Raw genomic sequence first — 13,031 nt, 5'->3', positions numbered from 1 at the left:
GAGGGGACTGAGAGACACCAGTCAGTGTGCAGATATCTCCCTGAGAGAGAGAGGGGACTGAGACACCAGTCAGTGTACAGATATCTCCCTGAGAGAGAGAGGGGACTGAGACACCAGTCAGTGTACAGATATCTCCCTGAGAGAGAGAGGGGACTGAGAGACACCAGTCAGTTTACAGATATCTCCCTGAGAGAGAGGGGGACTGAGAGACACCAGTCAGTTTACAGATATCTCCCTGAGAGAGAGGGGACTGAGAGACACCTGTCAGTGTACAGATATCTGCCTGAGAGAGAGAAGGGACTGAGAGACACCAGTCAGTGTACAGATATCTCCCTGAGAGAGAGAGGGGACTGAGAGACACCAGTCAGTGTACAGATATCTCCCTGAGAGAGAGAGAGGGGACTGAGAGACACCAGTCAGTGTACAGATATCTCCCTGAGAGAGAGGGGGGGGACTGAGAGACACCAGTCAGTGTACAGATATCTCCCTGAGAGAGAGAGGGGACTGAGAGACACCAGTCAGTGTACAGCTATATCCTTGAGAAAGAGGGGACTGAGAGATACCATTCAGTGTACAGATATCTCCCTGAGAGAGAGAGGGGACTGAGAGACACCAGTCAGTGTACAGATATCTCCCTGAGAGAGAGGGGACTGAGAGACACCAGTCAGTGTACAGATATCTCCCTGAGAGAGAGGGGGGCGGGGACTGAGAGACACCAGTCAGTGTACAGATATCTCCCTGAGAGAGAGGGGACTGAGAGACACCAGTCAGTGTACAGATATCTCCCTGAGAGAGAGGGGACTGAGAGACACCAGTCAGTGTACAGACATCTCCCTGAGAGAGAGGACTGAGAGACACCAGTCAGTGTACAGATATCTCCCTGAGAGAGAGGGGACTGAGAGACACCAGTCAGTGTACAGATATCTCCCTGAGAGAGAGAGGGGACTGTGAGATACCAGTCAGTGTACAGATATCTCCCTGAGAGAGCGAGGGGACTGAGAGACACCAGTCAGTGTACAGATATCTCCCTGAGAGAGAGGGGGGACTGAGAGACACCAGTCAGTAGACAGATATATCCCTGAGAGAGGGGGGGGGGGGGGGGGGGGGACTGAGAGACACCAGTCAGTGTACAGATATCTCCCTGAGAGAGAGAGGACTGAGCGACACCAGTCAGTGTACAGATATCTCCCTGAGAGAGAGGGGACTGAGAGACACCAGTCAGTGTACAGATATCTCCCTGAGAGAGAGGGGACTGAGAGACACCAGTCAGTGTACAGATATCTCCCTGAGAGAGAGGGGGACTGAGAGACACCAGTTAGCGTACAGATATCTCCCTGAGAGAGAGAGGGGACTGAGAGACACCAGTCAGTGTACAAATATCTCCCTGAGAGAGAGGGGACTGAGAGACACCAGTCAGTGTACAGATATCTCCCTGAGAGAGAGAGGGGACTGAGAGACACCAGTCAGTGTACAGATATATCCCTGAGAGAGAGGGGACTGAGAGACACCAGTCAGTGTACAGATATCTCCCTGAGAGAGAGAGGGAACTGAGAGACACCAGTCAGTGTACAGATATCTCCCTGAGAGAGAGGGGATACTGAGAGACACCAGTCAGTGTACAGATATCCCCCTGAGAGAGAGACGGGACTGAGAGACAGCAGTCAGTGTACAGATATCTCCCTGAGAGAGAGGGGGGGGGGGGGACTGAGAGACACCAGTCAGTGTACAGATATCTCCCTGAGAGAGAGGGGACTGAGAGACACCAGTCAGTGTACAGATATCTCCTTGAGAGAGAGGGGGGGGGGGGGGGGGGGGGGACTGAGAGACACCAGTCAGTGTACAGATATCTCCCTGAGAGAGAGGGGACTGAGAGCCACCAGTCAGTGTACAGATATCTCCCTGAGAGAGGGGGGACAGAGAGACACCAGTCAGTGTACAGATATCTCCCTGAGAGAGAGAGGGGACTGAGAGACACCAGTCAGTGTACAGATATCTCCCTGAGAGAGAGAGGGGACTGAGAGACACCAGTCAGTGTACAGATATCTCCCTGAGAGAGAGAGGGGACTGAGAGACACCAGTCAGTGTACAGATATCTCCCTGAGAGAGAGAGAGGGGACTGAGAGACACCAGTCAGTGTACAGATATCTTCCTGAGAGAGAGAGGGGACTGAGAGCCACCAGTCAGTGTACAGATATCTCCATGAGAGAGAGGGGGGACTGAGAGACACCAGTCAGTGTACAGATATCTCCCTGATAGAGGGGGGACTGAGAGACACCAGTTAGTGCACAGATATCTCCCTGAGAGAGAGAGGGGACTGAGAAACACCAGGCAGTGTACAGATATCTCCCTGAGAGAGGGGGGACTGAGAGACACCAGTCAGTGTACAGATATCTCCCTGAGAGAGAGAGGGGACTGAGAGACACCAGTCAGTGTACAGATATCTCCCTGAGAGAGAGAGGGGACTGAGAGACACCAGTCAGTGTACAGATATCTCCCTGAGAGAGAGAGGGGACTGAGAGACACCAGTCAGTGTACAGATATCTCCCTGAGAGAGGGGACTGAGAGACACCAGTCAGTGTACAGATATCTCCCTGAGAGAGGGGGGGGACTGAGAGACACCAGTCAGTGTACAGATATCCCCCTGAGAGAGAGACGGGACTGAGAGACAGCAGTCAGTGTACAGATATCTCCCTGAGAGAGAGGGGGGGGACTGAGAGACACCAGTCAGTGTACAGATATCTCCCTGAGAGAGAGGGGACTGAGAGCCACCAGTCAGTGTACAGATATCTCCCTGAGAGAGGGGGGACAGAGAGACACCAGTCAGTGTACAGATATCTCCCTGAGAGAGAGAGGGGACTGAGAGACACCAGTCAGTGTACAGATATCTCCCTGAGAGAGAGAGGGGACTGAGAGACACCAGTCAGTGTACAGATATCTCCCTGAGAGAGAGAGGGGACTGAGAGACACCAGTCAGTGTACAGATATCTCCCTGAGAGAGAGAGGGGACTGAGAGACACCAGTCAGTGTACAGATATCTCCCTGAGAGAGAGAGGGGACTGAGAGCCACCAGTCAGTGTACAGATATCTCCATGAGAGAGAGGGGGGACTGAGAGACACCAGTCAGTGTACAGATATCTCCCTGATAGAGGGGGGACTGAGAGACACCAGTCAGTGCACAGATATCTCCCTGAGAGAGAGAGGGGACTGAGAACACCAGTCAGTGTACAGATATCTCCCTGAGAGAGGGGGGACTGAGAGACACCAGTCAGTGTACAGATATCTCCCTGAGAGAGAGAGGGGACTGAGAGACACCAGTCAGTGTACAGATATCTCCCTGAGAGAGAGAGGGGACTGAGAGACACCAGTCAGTGTACAGATATCTCCCTGAGAGAGAGAGGGGACTGAGAGACACCAGTCAGTGTACAGATATCTCCCTGAGAGAGGGGACTGAGAGACACCAGTCAGTGTACAGATATCTCCCTGAGAGAGAGGGGGACTGAGAGACACCAGTCAGTGTACAGATATCTCCCTGAGAGAGAGAGGGGACTGAGAGACAGCAGTCAGTGTACAGATATCTCCCTGAGAGAGAGGGGGGGACTGAGAGACACCAGTCAGTGTACAGATATCTCCCTGAGAGAGAGGGGACTGAGAGACACCAGTCAGTGTACAGATATCTCCCTGAGAGAGAGGGGGGACTGAGAGACACCAGTCAGTGTACAGATATCTCCCCTGAGAGAGAGACGGGACTGAGAGACAGCAGTCAGTGTACAGATATCTCCCTGAGAGAGAGGGGGGGGACTGAGAGACACCAGTCAGTGTACAGATATCTCCCTGAGAGAGAGGGGACTGAGAGACACCAGTCAGTGTACAGATATCTCCCTGAGAGAGAGGGGACTGAGAGACACCAGTCAGTGTACAGATATCTCCCTGAGAGAGAGAGGGGACTGAGAGACACCAGTGTACAGATATCTCCCTGAGAGAGAGAGAGGGGACTGAGAGCCACCAGTCAGTGTACAGATATCTCCCTGAGAGAGAGGGGGGACTGAGAGACACCAGTCAGTGTACAGATATCTCCCTGAGAGAAGAGAGAGGGGACTGAGAGACACCAGTCAGTGTACAGATATCTCCCTGAGAGAGGGGGACTGAGAGACACCAGTTAGTGTACAGATATCTCCCTGAGAGAGAGAGGGGACTGAGAGACACCAGTCAGTGTACAGATATCTCCCTGAGAGAGAGAGAGGGGACTGAGAGACACCAGTCAGTGTACAGATATCTCCCTGAGAGAGAGCGGGGACTGAGAGACACCAGTCAGTGTACAGATATCTCCCTGAGAGAGAGAGGGGACTGAGAGACACCAGTCAGTGTACAGATATCTCCCTGAGAGAGAGAGGGGACTGAGAGACACCAGTCAGTGTACAGATATCTCCCTGAGAGAGAGAGGGGACTGAGAGACACCAGTCAGTGTACAGATATCTCCCTGAGAGAGAGAGGGGACTGAGAGACACCAGTCAGTGTACAGATACCTCGCTGAGAGAGAGGGGACTGAGAGACACCAGTCAGTGTACAGATATCTCCCTGAGAGAGAGAGGGGACTGAGAGACACCAGTCAGTGTACAGATATCTCCCTGAGAGAGAGAGGGGACTGAGAGACACCAGTCAGTGTACAGATATCTCCCTGAGGAGAGAGGGGACTGAGAGACACCAGTCAGTGTACAGATATCTCCCTGAGAGAGAGGGGGGACTGAGAGACACCAGTCAGTGTACAGATATCTCCCTGAGAGAGAGAGGGGACTGAGAGACACCAGTCAGTGTACAGATATCTCCCTGAGGGAGAGAGGGGACTGAGAGACACCAGTCAGTGTACAGATATCTCCCTGAGAGAGAGAGAGGGGACTGAGAGACACCAGTCAGTGTACAGATATCTCCCTGAGAGAGAGAGCGGACTGAGAGACACCAGTCAGTGTACAGATATCTCCCTGAGAGAGAGAGGGGACTGAGAGACACCAGTCAGTGTACAGATATCTCCCTGAGGGAGAGAGGGGACTGAGAGACACCAGTCAGGGTACAGATATCTCCCTGAGAGAGAGAGGGGACTGAGAGACACCAGTCAGTGTACAGATATCTCCCTGAGAGAGAGGGGGGACTGAGAGACACCAGTCAGTGTACAGATATCTCCCTGAGAGAGAGGGGGACTGAGAGACACCAGTCAGTGTACAGATATCTCCCTGAGAGAGAGAGGGGACTGAGAGACACCAGTCAGTGTACAGATATCTCCCTGAGAGAGAGGGGACTGAGAGACACCAGTCAGTGTACAGTATCTAAGTGAAGCTCACCTTGATATTTCGATGGACAATGTGGAGTGAGTGGAGATATGAAACCGTCTCCAGCACCTGCCGAATTACGTTGCTGGCGTCTCTCTCTGTGTACGACCCCTGCTCGAGGATCCAGTCAAAGAGGTCACTTCCTGTAGCCCTGGGAAACAGCAGAGAGCAATGTGAAGTCAAAGATAACTGGCGGATTTATTCATGTGTGAAACTGGGGGTGGGGGGGATGGGGAAGGGGGTCGCGGGTGCTGAGTGGGGAGCAGGGGGTGGGGTGAGATGGGACCGGGGTGGAAATACGGAAGGATAGCAGTGAGACAGAGGGACAGCTATTCACCCGCTGGATAATCCACTATGCTGGTGGCTGCTATTCGGCCAAGTGGGGAATCACAGATGAGCTCCACTCCGAACCCCAAGGTGAAGCCGGGGTTTATTTAAGTCACTGTGTCTCACGGGCCACCCCAACGCCTCACCACCCCGACAAATCACAGACGGTGAAATAAATATGGGCTCAGACAGCCCCACTCACAGCTCCTGAATGACGAAGTATTCGTCCCGCGTCTCAAAGGATTCGATCAGCTGTAAGATGTTGGGATGATTTACCCTGCAGACAATATACAGCAATTATTAATACACCCCTCAGTCTGCTTACCTCCCCCCCCACCCACCGACATGGACCCCCACCCACCTCACCATAACTGCCCAGGGGGCAGTGCATATCGACGGAGCTCTTTAACCCTGGGAGGATTCACAACACAGGATCATCCTGTCCTCCATAAACACACATTATATACACAGAGTAAAGCTCCCCCTACACTGTCTCCATCAAACACTCCCAGGACAGGTACAGCACGGGGTTAGATACAGAGTAAAGCTCCCTCTACACTGTCCCCATCAAACACTCCCAGGACAGGTACAGCACGGGGTTAGATACAGAGTAAAGCTCCCTCTACACTGTCCCCATCAAACACTCCCAGGACAGGTACAGCACGGGGTTAGATACAGAGTAAAGCTCCCTCTACACTGTCCCCATCAAACACTCCCAGGACAGGTACAGCACGGGGTTAGATACAGAGTAAAGCTCCCTCTACACTGTACCCATCAAACACTCCCTGGACAGGTACAGCACCGGGTTAGATACAGAGTAAAGCTCCTCCTATCACATGTTCCCCATCAAACACTCCCAGGGCAGTACAAGCACGGGGTTAGATACTGAGTAACACCCTTACACTGTCCCATCAAACACTCCCCCGGAAGGTTACAGCACGGGGGGTAGTACAGAGTAAAGCTCCCTCTACACTGTCCCTCAAAAACCCAGGACAGGTACCGCACGGGGAGATACAGAGGTAAAGCTCATCTACATGTCCCCATCAAACACGCCAGGACAGGTACAGCACGGGGTTAGATTACAGATTAAAGATCTCTCCACCTGTCACCATCAAACACTCCCAGGACAGGGTACAGCACGGGGTTAGATACAGAGTAAGCTCCCTCTAAAATTTTCCATCAAACTACTCATGGACAGGTACAGCACGGGGTAGATACAGAGTAAAGCTCCCTCTACACTGTCCCCATCAAACACTCCCAGGACAGGTACAGCACGGGGTTAGATACAGAGTAAAGCTGCCTCTACACTGTCCCCATCAAACACTCCCAGGACAGGTACAGCACGGGGTTAGATACAGAGTAAAGCTCCCTCTACACTGTCCCCATCAAACACTCCAAGGACAGGTACAGCACAGGGTTAGATACAGAGTAAAGCTCCCTCTACACTGTCCCCATCAAACACTCCCAGGACAGGTACAGCACGGGGTTAGATACAGAGTAAAGCTCCCTCTACACTGTCCCCATCAAACACTCCCAGGACAGGTACAGCACGGGGTTAGATACAGAGTAAAGCTCCCTCTATACTTTCCCCGTCAAACACTCCCAGGACAGGTACAGAATGGGGTTAGATACAGAGTAAAGCTTCCTCTACACTGTCTCCATCAAACACTCCCAGGACAGGTACAGCACGGGGTTAGATACAGAGTAAAGCTGCCCTCTACACTGTCCCCATCAAACACTCCCAGGACAGGTACAGCACGGGGTTAGATACAGAGTAAAGCTCCCTCTACACTGTCCCCATCAAACACTCCCAGGACAGGTACAGCACAGGGTTAGATACAGAGTAAAGCTCCCTCTACACTGTCCCCATCAAACACTCCCAGGACAGGTACAGCACGGGGTCAGATACAGAGTAAAGCTCCCTCTACACTGTCCCCATCAAACCCTCCCAGGACAGGTACAGCACGGGGTTAGATACAGAGTAAAGCTCCCTCTACACTGTCCCCATTCAAACACTCCCAGGACAGGTACAGCACGGGGTTAGATACAGAGTAAAGCTCCCTCTACACTGTCCCCATCAAACACTCCCAGGACAGGTACAGCACGGGGTTAGATACAGAGTAAAGCTCCCTCTACACTGTCCCCATCAAACACTCCCAGGACAGATACAGCACGGGGTTAGATACAGAGTAAAGCTCCCTCTACACTGTCCCCATCAAACACTCCAGGACAGGTACAGCACGGGGTTAGATACAGAGTAAAGCTCCCTCTACACTGTCCCCATCAAACACTCCCAGGACAGGTACAGCACGGGGTTAGATACAGAGTAAAGCTCCCTCTACACTGTCCCCATCAAACACTCCCAGGACAGGTACAGCACGGGGTTAGATACAGAGTAAAGCTCCCTCTACACTGTCCCCATCAAACACTCCCAGGACAGGTACAGCACGGGGTTAGATACAGAGTAAAGCTCCCTCTACACTGTCCCCATCAAACACTCCCAGGACAGGTACAGCACAGGGTTAGATACAGAGTAAAGCTCCCTCTACACTGTCCCCATCAAACACTCCCAGGACAGGTACAGCACGGGGTTAGATACAGAGTAAAGCTCCCTCTATACTTTCCCCATCAAACACTCCCAGGACAGGTACAGAATGGGGTTAGATACAGAGTAAAGCTTCCACTACACTGTCTCCATCAAACACTCCCAGGACAGGTACAGCACGGGGTTAGATACAGAGTAAAGCTCCCTCTACACTGTCCCCATCAAACACTCCCAGGACAGGTACAGCACGGGGTTAGATACAGAGTAAAGCTGCCTCTACACTGTCCCCATCAAACACTCCCAGGACAGGTACAGCACGGGGTTAGATACAGAGTAAAGCTCCCTCTACACTGTCCCCATCAAACACTCCCAGGACAGGTACAGCACGGGGTTAGATACAGAGTAAAGCTCCCTCTACTACTGTCCCCAGTCAAACACTCCCAGGACAGGTACAGACGGGGTTAGATACAGAGTAAAGCTCCCTCTACACTGTCCCCATCAAACACTCCCAGGACAGGTACAGCATAGGGTTAGATACAGAGTAAAGCTCTCTCTACACTGTCCCCATCAAACACTCCCAGGACAGGTACAGCACGGGGTTAGATACAGAGTAAAGCTCCCTCTACACTGTCCCCATTCAAACACTCCCAGGACAGGTACAGCACGGGGTCAGATACAGAGTAAAGCTCCCTCTACACTGTCCCCATCAAACACTCCCAGGACAGGTACAGCACGGGGTTAGATACAGAGTAAAGCTCCCTCTACACTCTCCCCATCAAACACTCCCAGGACAGGTACAGCACGGGGTTAGATACAGAGTAAAGCTCCCTCTACACTGTCCCCATCAAACACTCCCAGGACAGGTACAGCACGGGGTTAGATACAGAGTAAAGCTCCCTCTACACTGTCCCCATCAAACACTCCCAGGACAGTGACAGCACGGGGTTAGATACAGAGTAAAGCTCCCTCTACACTCACATCTTGAGAATCAGAATCTCATTTTTTGCCGCTCTCCGCACGTTGCGTCCGTCCTTCTTTGAGAATTTTTTGCAGGAGAAGAACTTGTCCAAACGCTTGTCCCTGACGATACAGATCTCGCAGAACTCCTTCCTGTGAGGGGGCGGGTGATGGGAACGATGGAATGTGAGATTGGGATCGCACTGTGCCGGTGGCGGCGGCCGGCGCTGTATAACGCGACGCTCCGTTTAGTTGAACAGCCCGTCTGCGCAGCAGGAGGACAGGTACAGTAAGAATTAGATAACCCCGCCAGAGTTGATGCCCCTTTCTCCTCCCCCTGACTGCGCCGGGCGCGTTTGGCCTCCGTGGCGCCGCCCGGCGTGGTCGAGCAGCCTGCTGGCTGGTTTGAGGCGGGCCGGGGTGATGTCCCGACAGCCCAGGGGGGAGTCCTGTGCCCCCGGCGAGGAATGGAATGATCCAATAATAGTCCGCGAACACGGCAGACGGAGGTGACCCTGAACGCACCTTCGCTCCTTCCGGATGGTGCCCCTGGGTGGGGCAGGGGTTGGGAGGAGGGGAGGTGCCGGTGCCAGGGAGGGGGGAGGCAGCGGGGGGGGGGGGGGGGGGATGCCCGTGCATCTGGGCACAGGAATGAGGACCGATCGCAGACCCGGTACCTCGCAGTTCAACGGAGGGTCAGCCGGAGGGGCTGGTTGGCCACCGCAGGCATCACAAACCTGACCTTCCCATCGCACGGGAGACAGGGGCTCGCCGAGGGTGGAGGAATGGAGGGGGGAGGGGGGTGCAGGGAGGGATAGGCATTGTGGTTTGGGTTAGAGGGGTTTTTCTTGGGGGGGGCACAGGGTGGGGGTGTCTTAGGGTGGGTTTGTCAGGGTGGGGGGGTCTCGGTGTGAGGGTCTCCGGGTGGGGGTCTCGGGGTGGGGGTCTCGGGGTTGGGGTCTCGGGGTGGGGGTCTCGGGGGGGTTCAGGGGGTGAGGGTCTTGGGTCTCGGGGTTGGGGTCTCGGGTTGGGGGCCTCGGGGTGGGGTCGGGGTGGGGGTCTCGGGGTTGGGGTCTCGGGGTGAGGGTCTCGGGATGAGGGTCTCGGGGTGGGGGTCTCGGGGTGGGGGGGTCTCCGGGTGGGGGTCCCGCAGTGGGGGTATCGGGGTGGGGGTCTCGGGGTGGGGTCTCGGGGTTGGGGTCTCGGGATGAGGGTCTCGGGGTTGGGGTCTCAGGGTTGGGGTCTCGGGGTTGGGGTCTCGGGGTGAGGGTCTCGGGGTTGGGGTCTCAGGGTTGGGGTCTCGGGGTTGGGGTCTCGGGGTGGGGGTCTCGGGGTGGGGGTCTCGGGGTGGGGGTCTCGGGGTGAGGGTCTCGGGGTTGGGGTCTCGGGGTTGGGGTCTCGGGGTGGGGGTCTCGGGGTGGGGGTCTCGGGGTGGGGGTCTCGGGGTTGGGGTCTCGGGGTGGGGGTCTCCGGGTGGGGGATTCACTCACGTTCGCAGTAGTTGTCCCATGCTGTATTTGTCAGTTACGTCACTGAGATCGCTGTAAAATCTCCCGGTGCGGAGGGTCAGACAGCTGAAAGGCATGTCGGAAAATCCCTAAATCCAGAGAGAGGGAGAGAGAGAGAGAGGGGGAGGGGCGGGGGGGGGGGGGGGGTTAATAGAGGGGGAGAGGGGACAGAGAGGGGGAGGGGTGGGGGGGTTAATAGAGGGGGGGAGGGGAGGGAGAGAGAGGGGGAGGGGTGGGGGAGTTAATAGAGGGGGAGAGGGGAGAGAGAGAGGGGGGGAGGGGTGAGGGGGTTAATAGAGGGGGAGAGGGGCGAGAGAGAGGGGGAGGGGTGGGGGCGTTAATAGAGGGGGAGAGGGGGGAGAGAGAGAGTGGGTGAGAGAGAAAGGACGTGGTGGAGAGAGAGGGGGAGAGACATGTCGGCAGAGGGAGAGAGAGAGAGAGAGGAAGAGAGGAAAAGCGAGAGAGGGGAGAGAGAAAGTAGGGGGAGAGAGGGAAAATGGGGAAAGAGTGGGAAGGAGAGCAGTGAAGGAGGTGGAGAGAGAGGGGGAGAGGAAGTGAAAGAGAGGGGGGAGAGAAGGAGAGTGGTGGAAAGAGAGAGGTGGGGAAGAGATAGGGAGGGGGAGAGTGAGAGAAAGAGAAAAGGAAGTGAGATCGAGGCAAGAGAAGCATCAATTCTATCCAACACTACAATCTCCATCGCCAACATTCCATCTATCCATTCATCCATCCACCATCCATCCATCTCTCCATCCATCTATCCATCCATCTCTCCATCCATCCAACCATTCATCCATCTCTCCATCCATCTCTCCATCCATCCATCACTCCACCCATCCATCTCTCCATCTCTCCATCCATCCATCCATCCAACCATTCATCCATCTCTCCATCCATCCATCTCTCCATCTCTCCATTCATCCATCCATCTATCTCTCCATCCATCCACCTCGTCATCCATCTATCCATCTCTCCATCCATCTCTCTATCCATCCATCCATGTCTCCATCCATCCATCCATCCATCTCTCCATCCATCCATCCATCTCTCCATCCATCCCTCCATCCATCTCTCCATCCATCCATCCATCTCTCCATCCATCTATCCATGTCTCCATCCATCCATGTCTCCATCCATCTCTCCATCCATCCATCCATCCATCCATCCATCTCTCCATCCATCCATCTCTCCATCCATCCATCCATCTCTCCATCCATCCATCCATGTCTCCATCCATCCATCCATGTCTCCATCCATCCATCCATGTCTCCATCCATGTAACCATCCATCCATCCATCTCTCCATCCATCCATGTCTCCATCCATCCACCCATCACTCCATCCATCCACCATCCATCTCTCCATCCATCCAACCATTCATCCATCTCTCCATCCATCCATCTCTCCACCCATCCATCTCTCCACCCATCCATCTCTCCATCCATCCATCCATCCAACCATTCATCCATCTCTCCATCCATCCATCTCTCCATCTCTCCATTCATCCATCCATCTATCTCTCCATCCATCCATCTCGTCATCCATCTATCCATCTCTCCATCCATCTCTCTATCCATCCATCCATGTCTCCATCCATCCATCCATCCATCTCTCCATCCATCCATCTCTCCATCTCTCCATTCATCCATCCATCTATCTCTCCATCCATCCATCTCGTCATCCATCTATCCATCTCTCCATCCATCTCTCTATCCATCCATCCATGTCTCCATCCATCCATCCATCCATCTCTCCATCCATCCATCCATCTCTCCATCCATCCATCCATCTCTCTATCCATCCATCCATGTCTCCATCCATCCATCCATCCATCTCTCCATCCATCCATCCATCTCTCCATCCATCCCTCCATCAATCTCTCTATCCATCCATCCATGTCTCCATCCATCCATCCATCCATCTCTCCATCCATCTATCCATCTCTCCATCCATCTCTCTATCCATCCATCCATGTCTCCATCCATCCATCCATCCATCTCTCCATCCATCCATCCATCTCTCCATCCATCTCTCTATCCATCCATCCATGTCTCCATCCATCCATCCATCCATCTCTCCATCCATCTATCCATCTCTCCATCCATCTCTCTATCCATCCATCCATGTCTCCATCCATCCATCCATCCATCTCTCCATCCATCCATGTCTCCATCCATCCATCCATCTCTCCATCCATGTCTCCATCCATCCATCCATCTCTCGATCCATCCATCCATCTCTCCATCCATCCTTCCTTCCTTCATCTCTCTCACTTTCCAGTCACTGCTCTGCTCCCTTCCTTCCTCTGGGGGAAGCTGTTCCCCGGGACTCTGGGTACCCTGCTGTAGAATCTGGGAGGGCCCCACTGCCCTCATTC

General features: G+C 54.0%; 1 protein-coding gene across 1 annotated transcript in view; it reads right to left on the bottom strand.

The window, feature by feature from the left end:
- The window catches only part of LOC119955808 (caM kinase-like vesicle-associated protein), a 30,973-nt gene extending 20,191 nt beyond the window's left edge, over positions 1-10,782 (bottom strand). Inside the window, 4 exon segments of the mRNA XM_038782399.1 lie at positions 5,334-5,472; positions 5,851-5,925; positions 9,172-9,303; positions 10,641-10,782. Coding sequence (XP_038638327.1) covers positions 5,334-5,472; positions 5,851-5,925; positions 9,172-9,303; positions 10,641-10,735 — 441 coding nt within the window. The 5' untranslated portion in view covers positions 10,736-10,782.
- Positions 10,783-13,031: the final 2,249 nt, after the last annotated feature.

The sequence above is a fragment of the Scyliorhinus canicula genome, chromosome 21 (genome assembly GCF_902713615.1).
Source record: "Scyliorhinus canicula chromosome 21, sScyCan1.1, whole genome shotgun sequence".
Classification (NCBI taxonomy): Eukaryota; Metazoa; Chordata; class Chondrichthyes; order Carcharhiniformes; family Scyliorhinidae; genus Scyliorhinus; species Scyliorhinus canicula.
The sequence above is the reverse complement of the archived record's forward strand: the minus strand, read 5'-3'. Positions and strand labels throughout refer to the sequence as shown.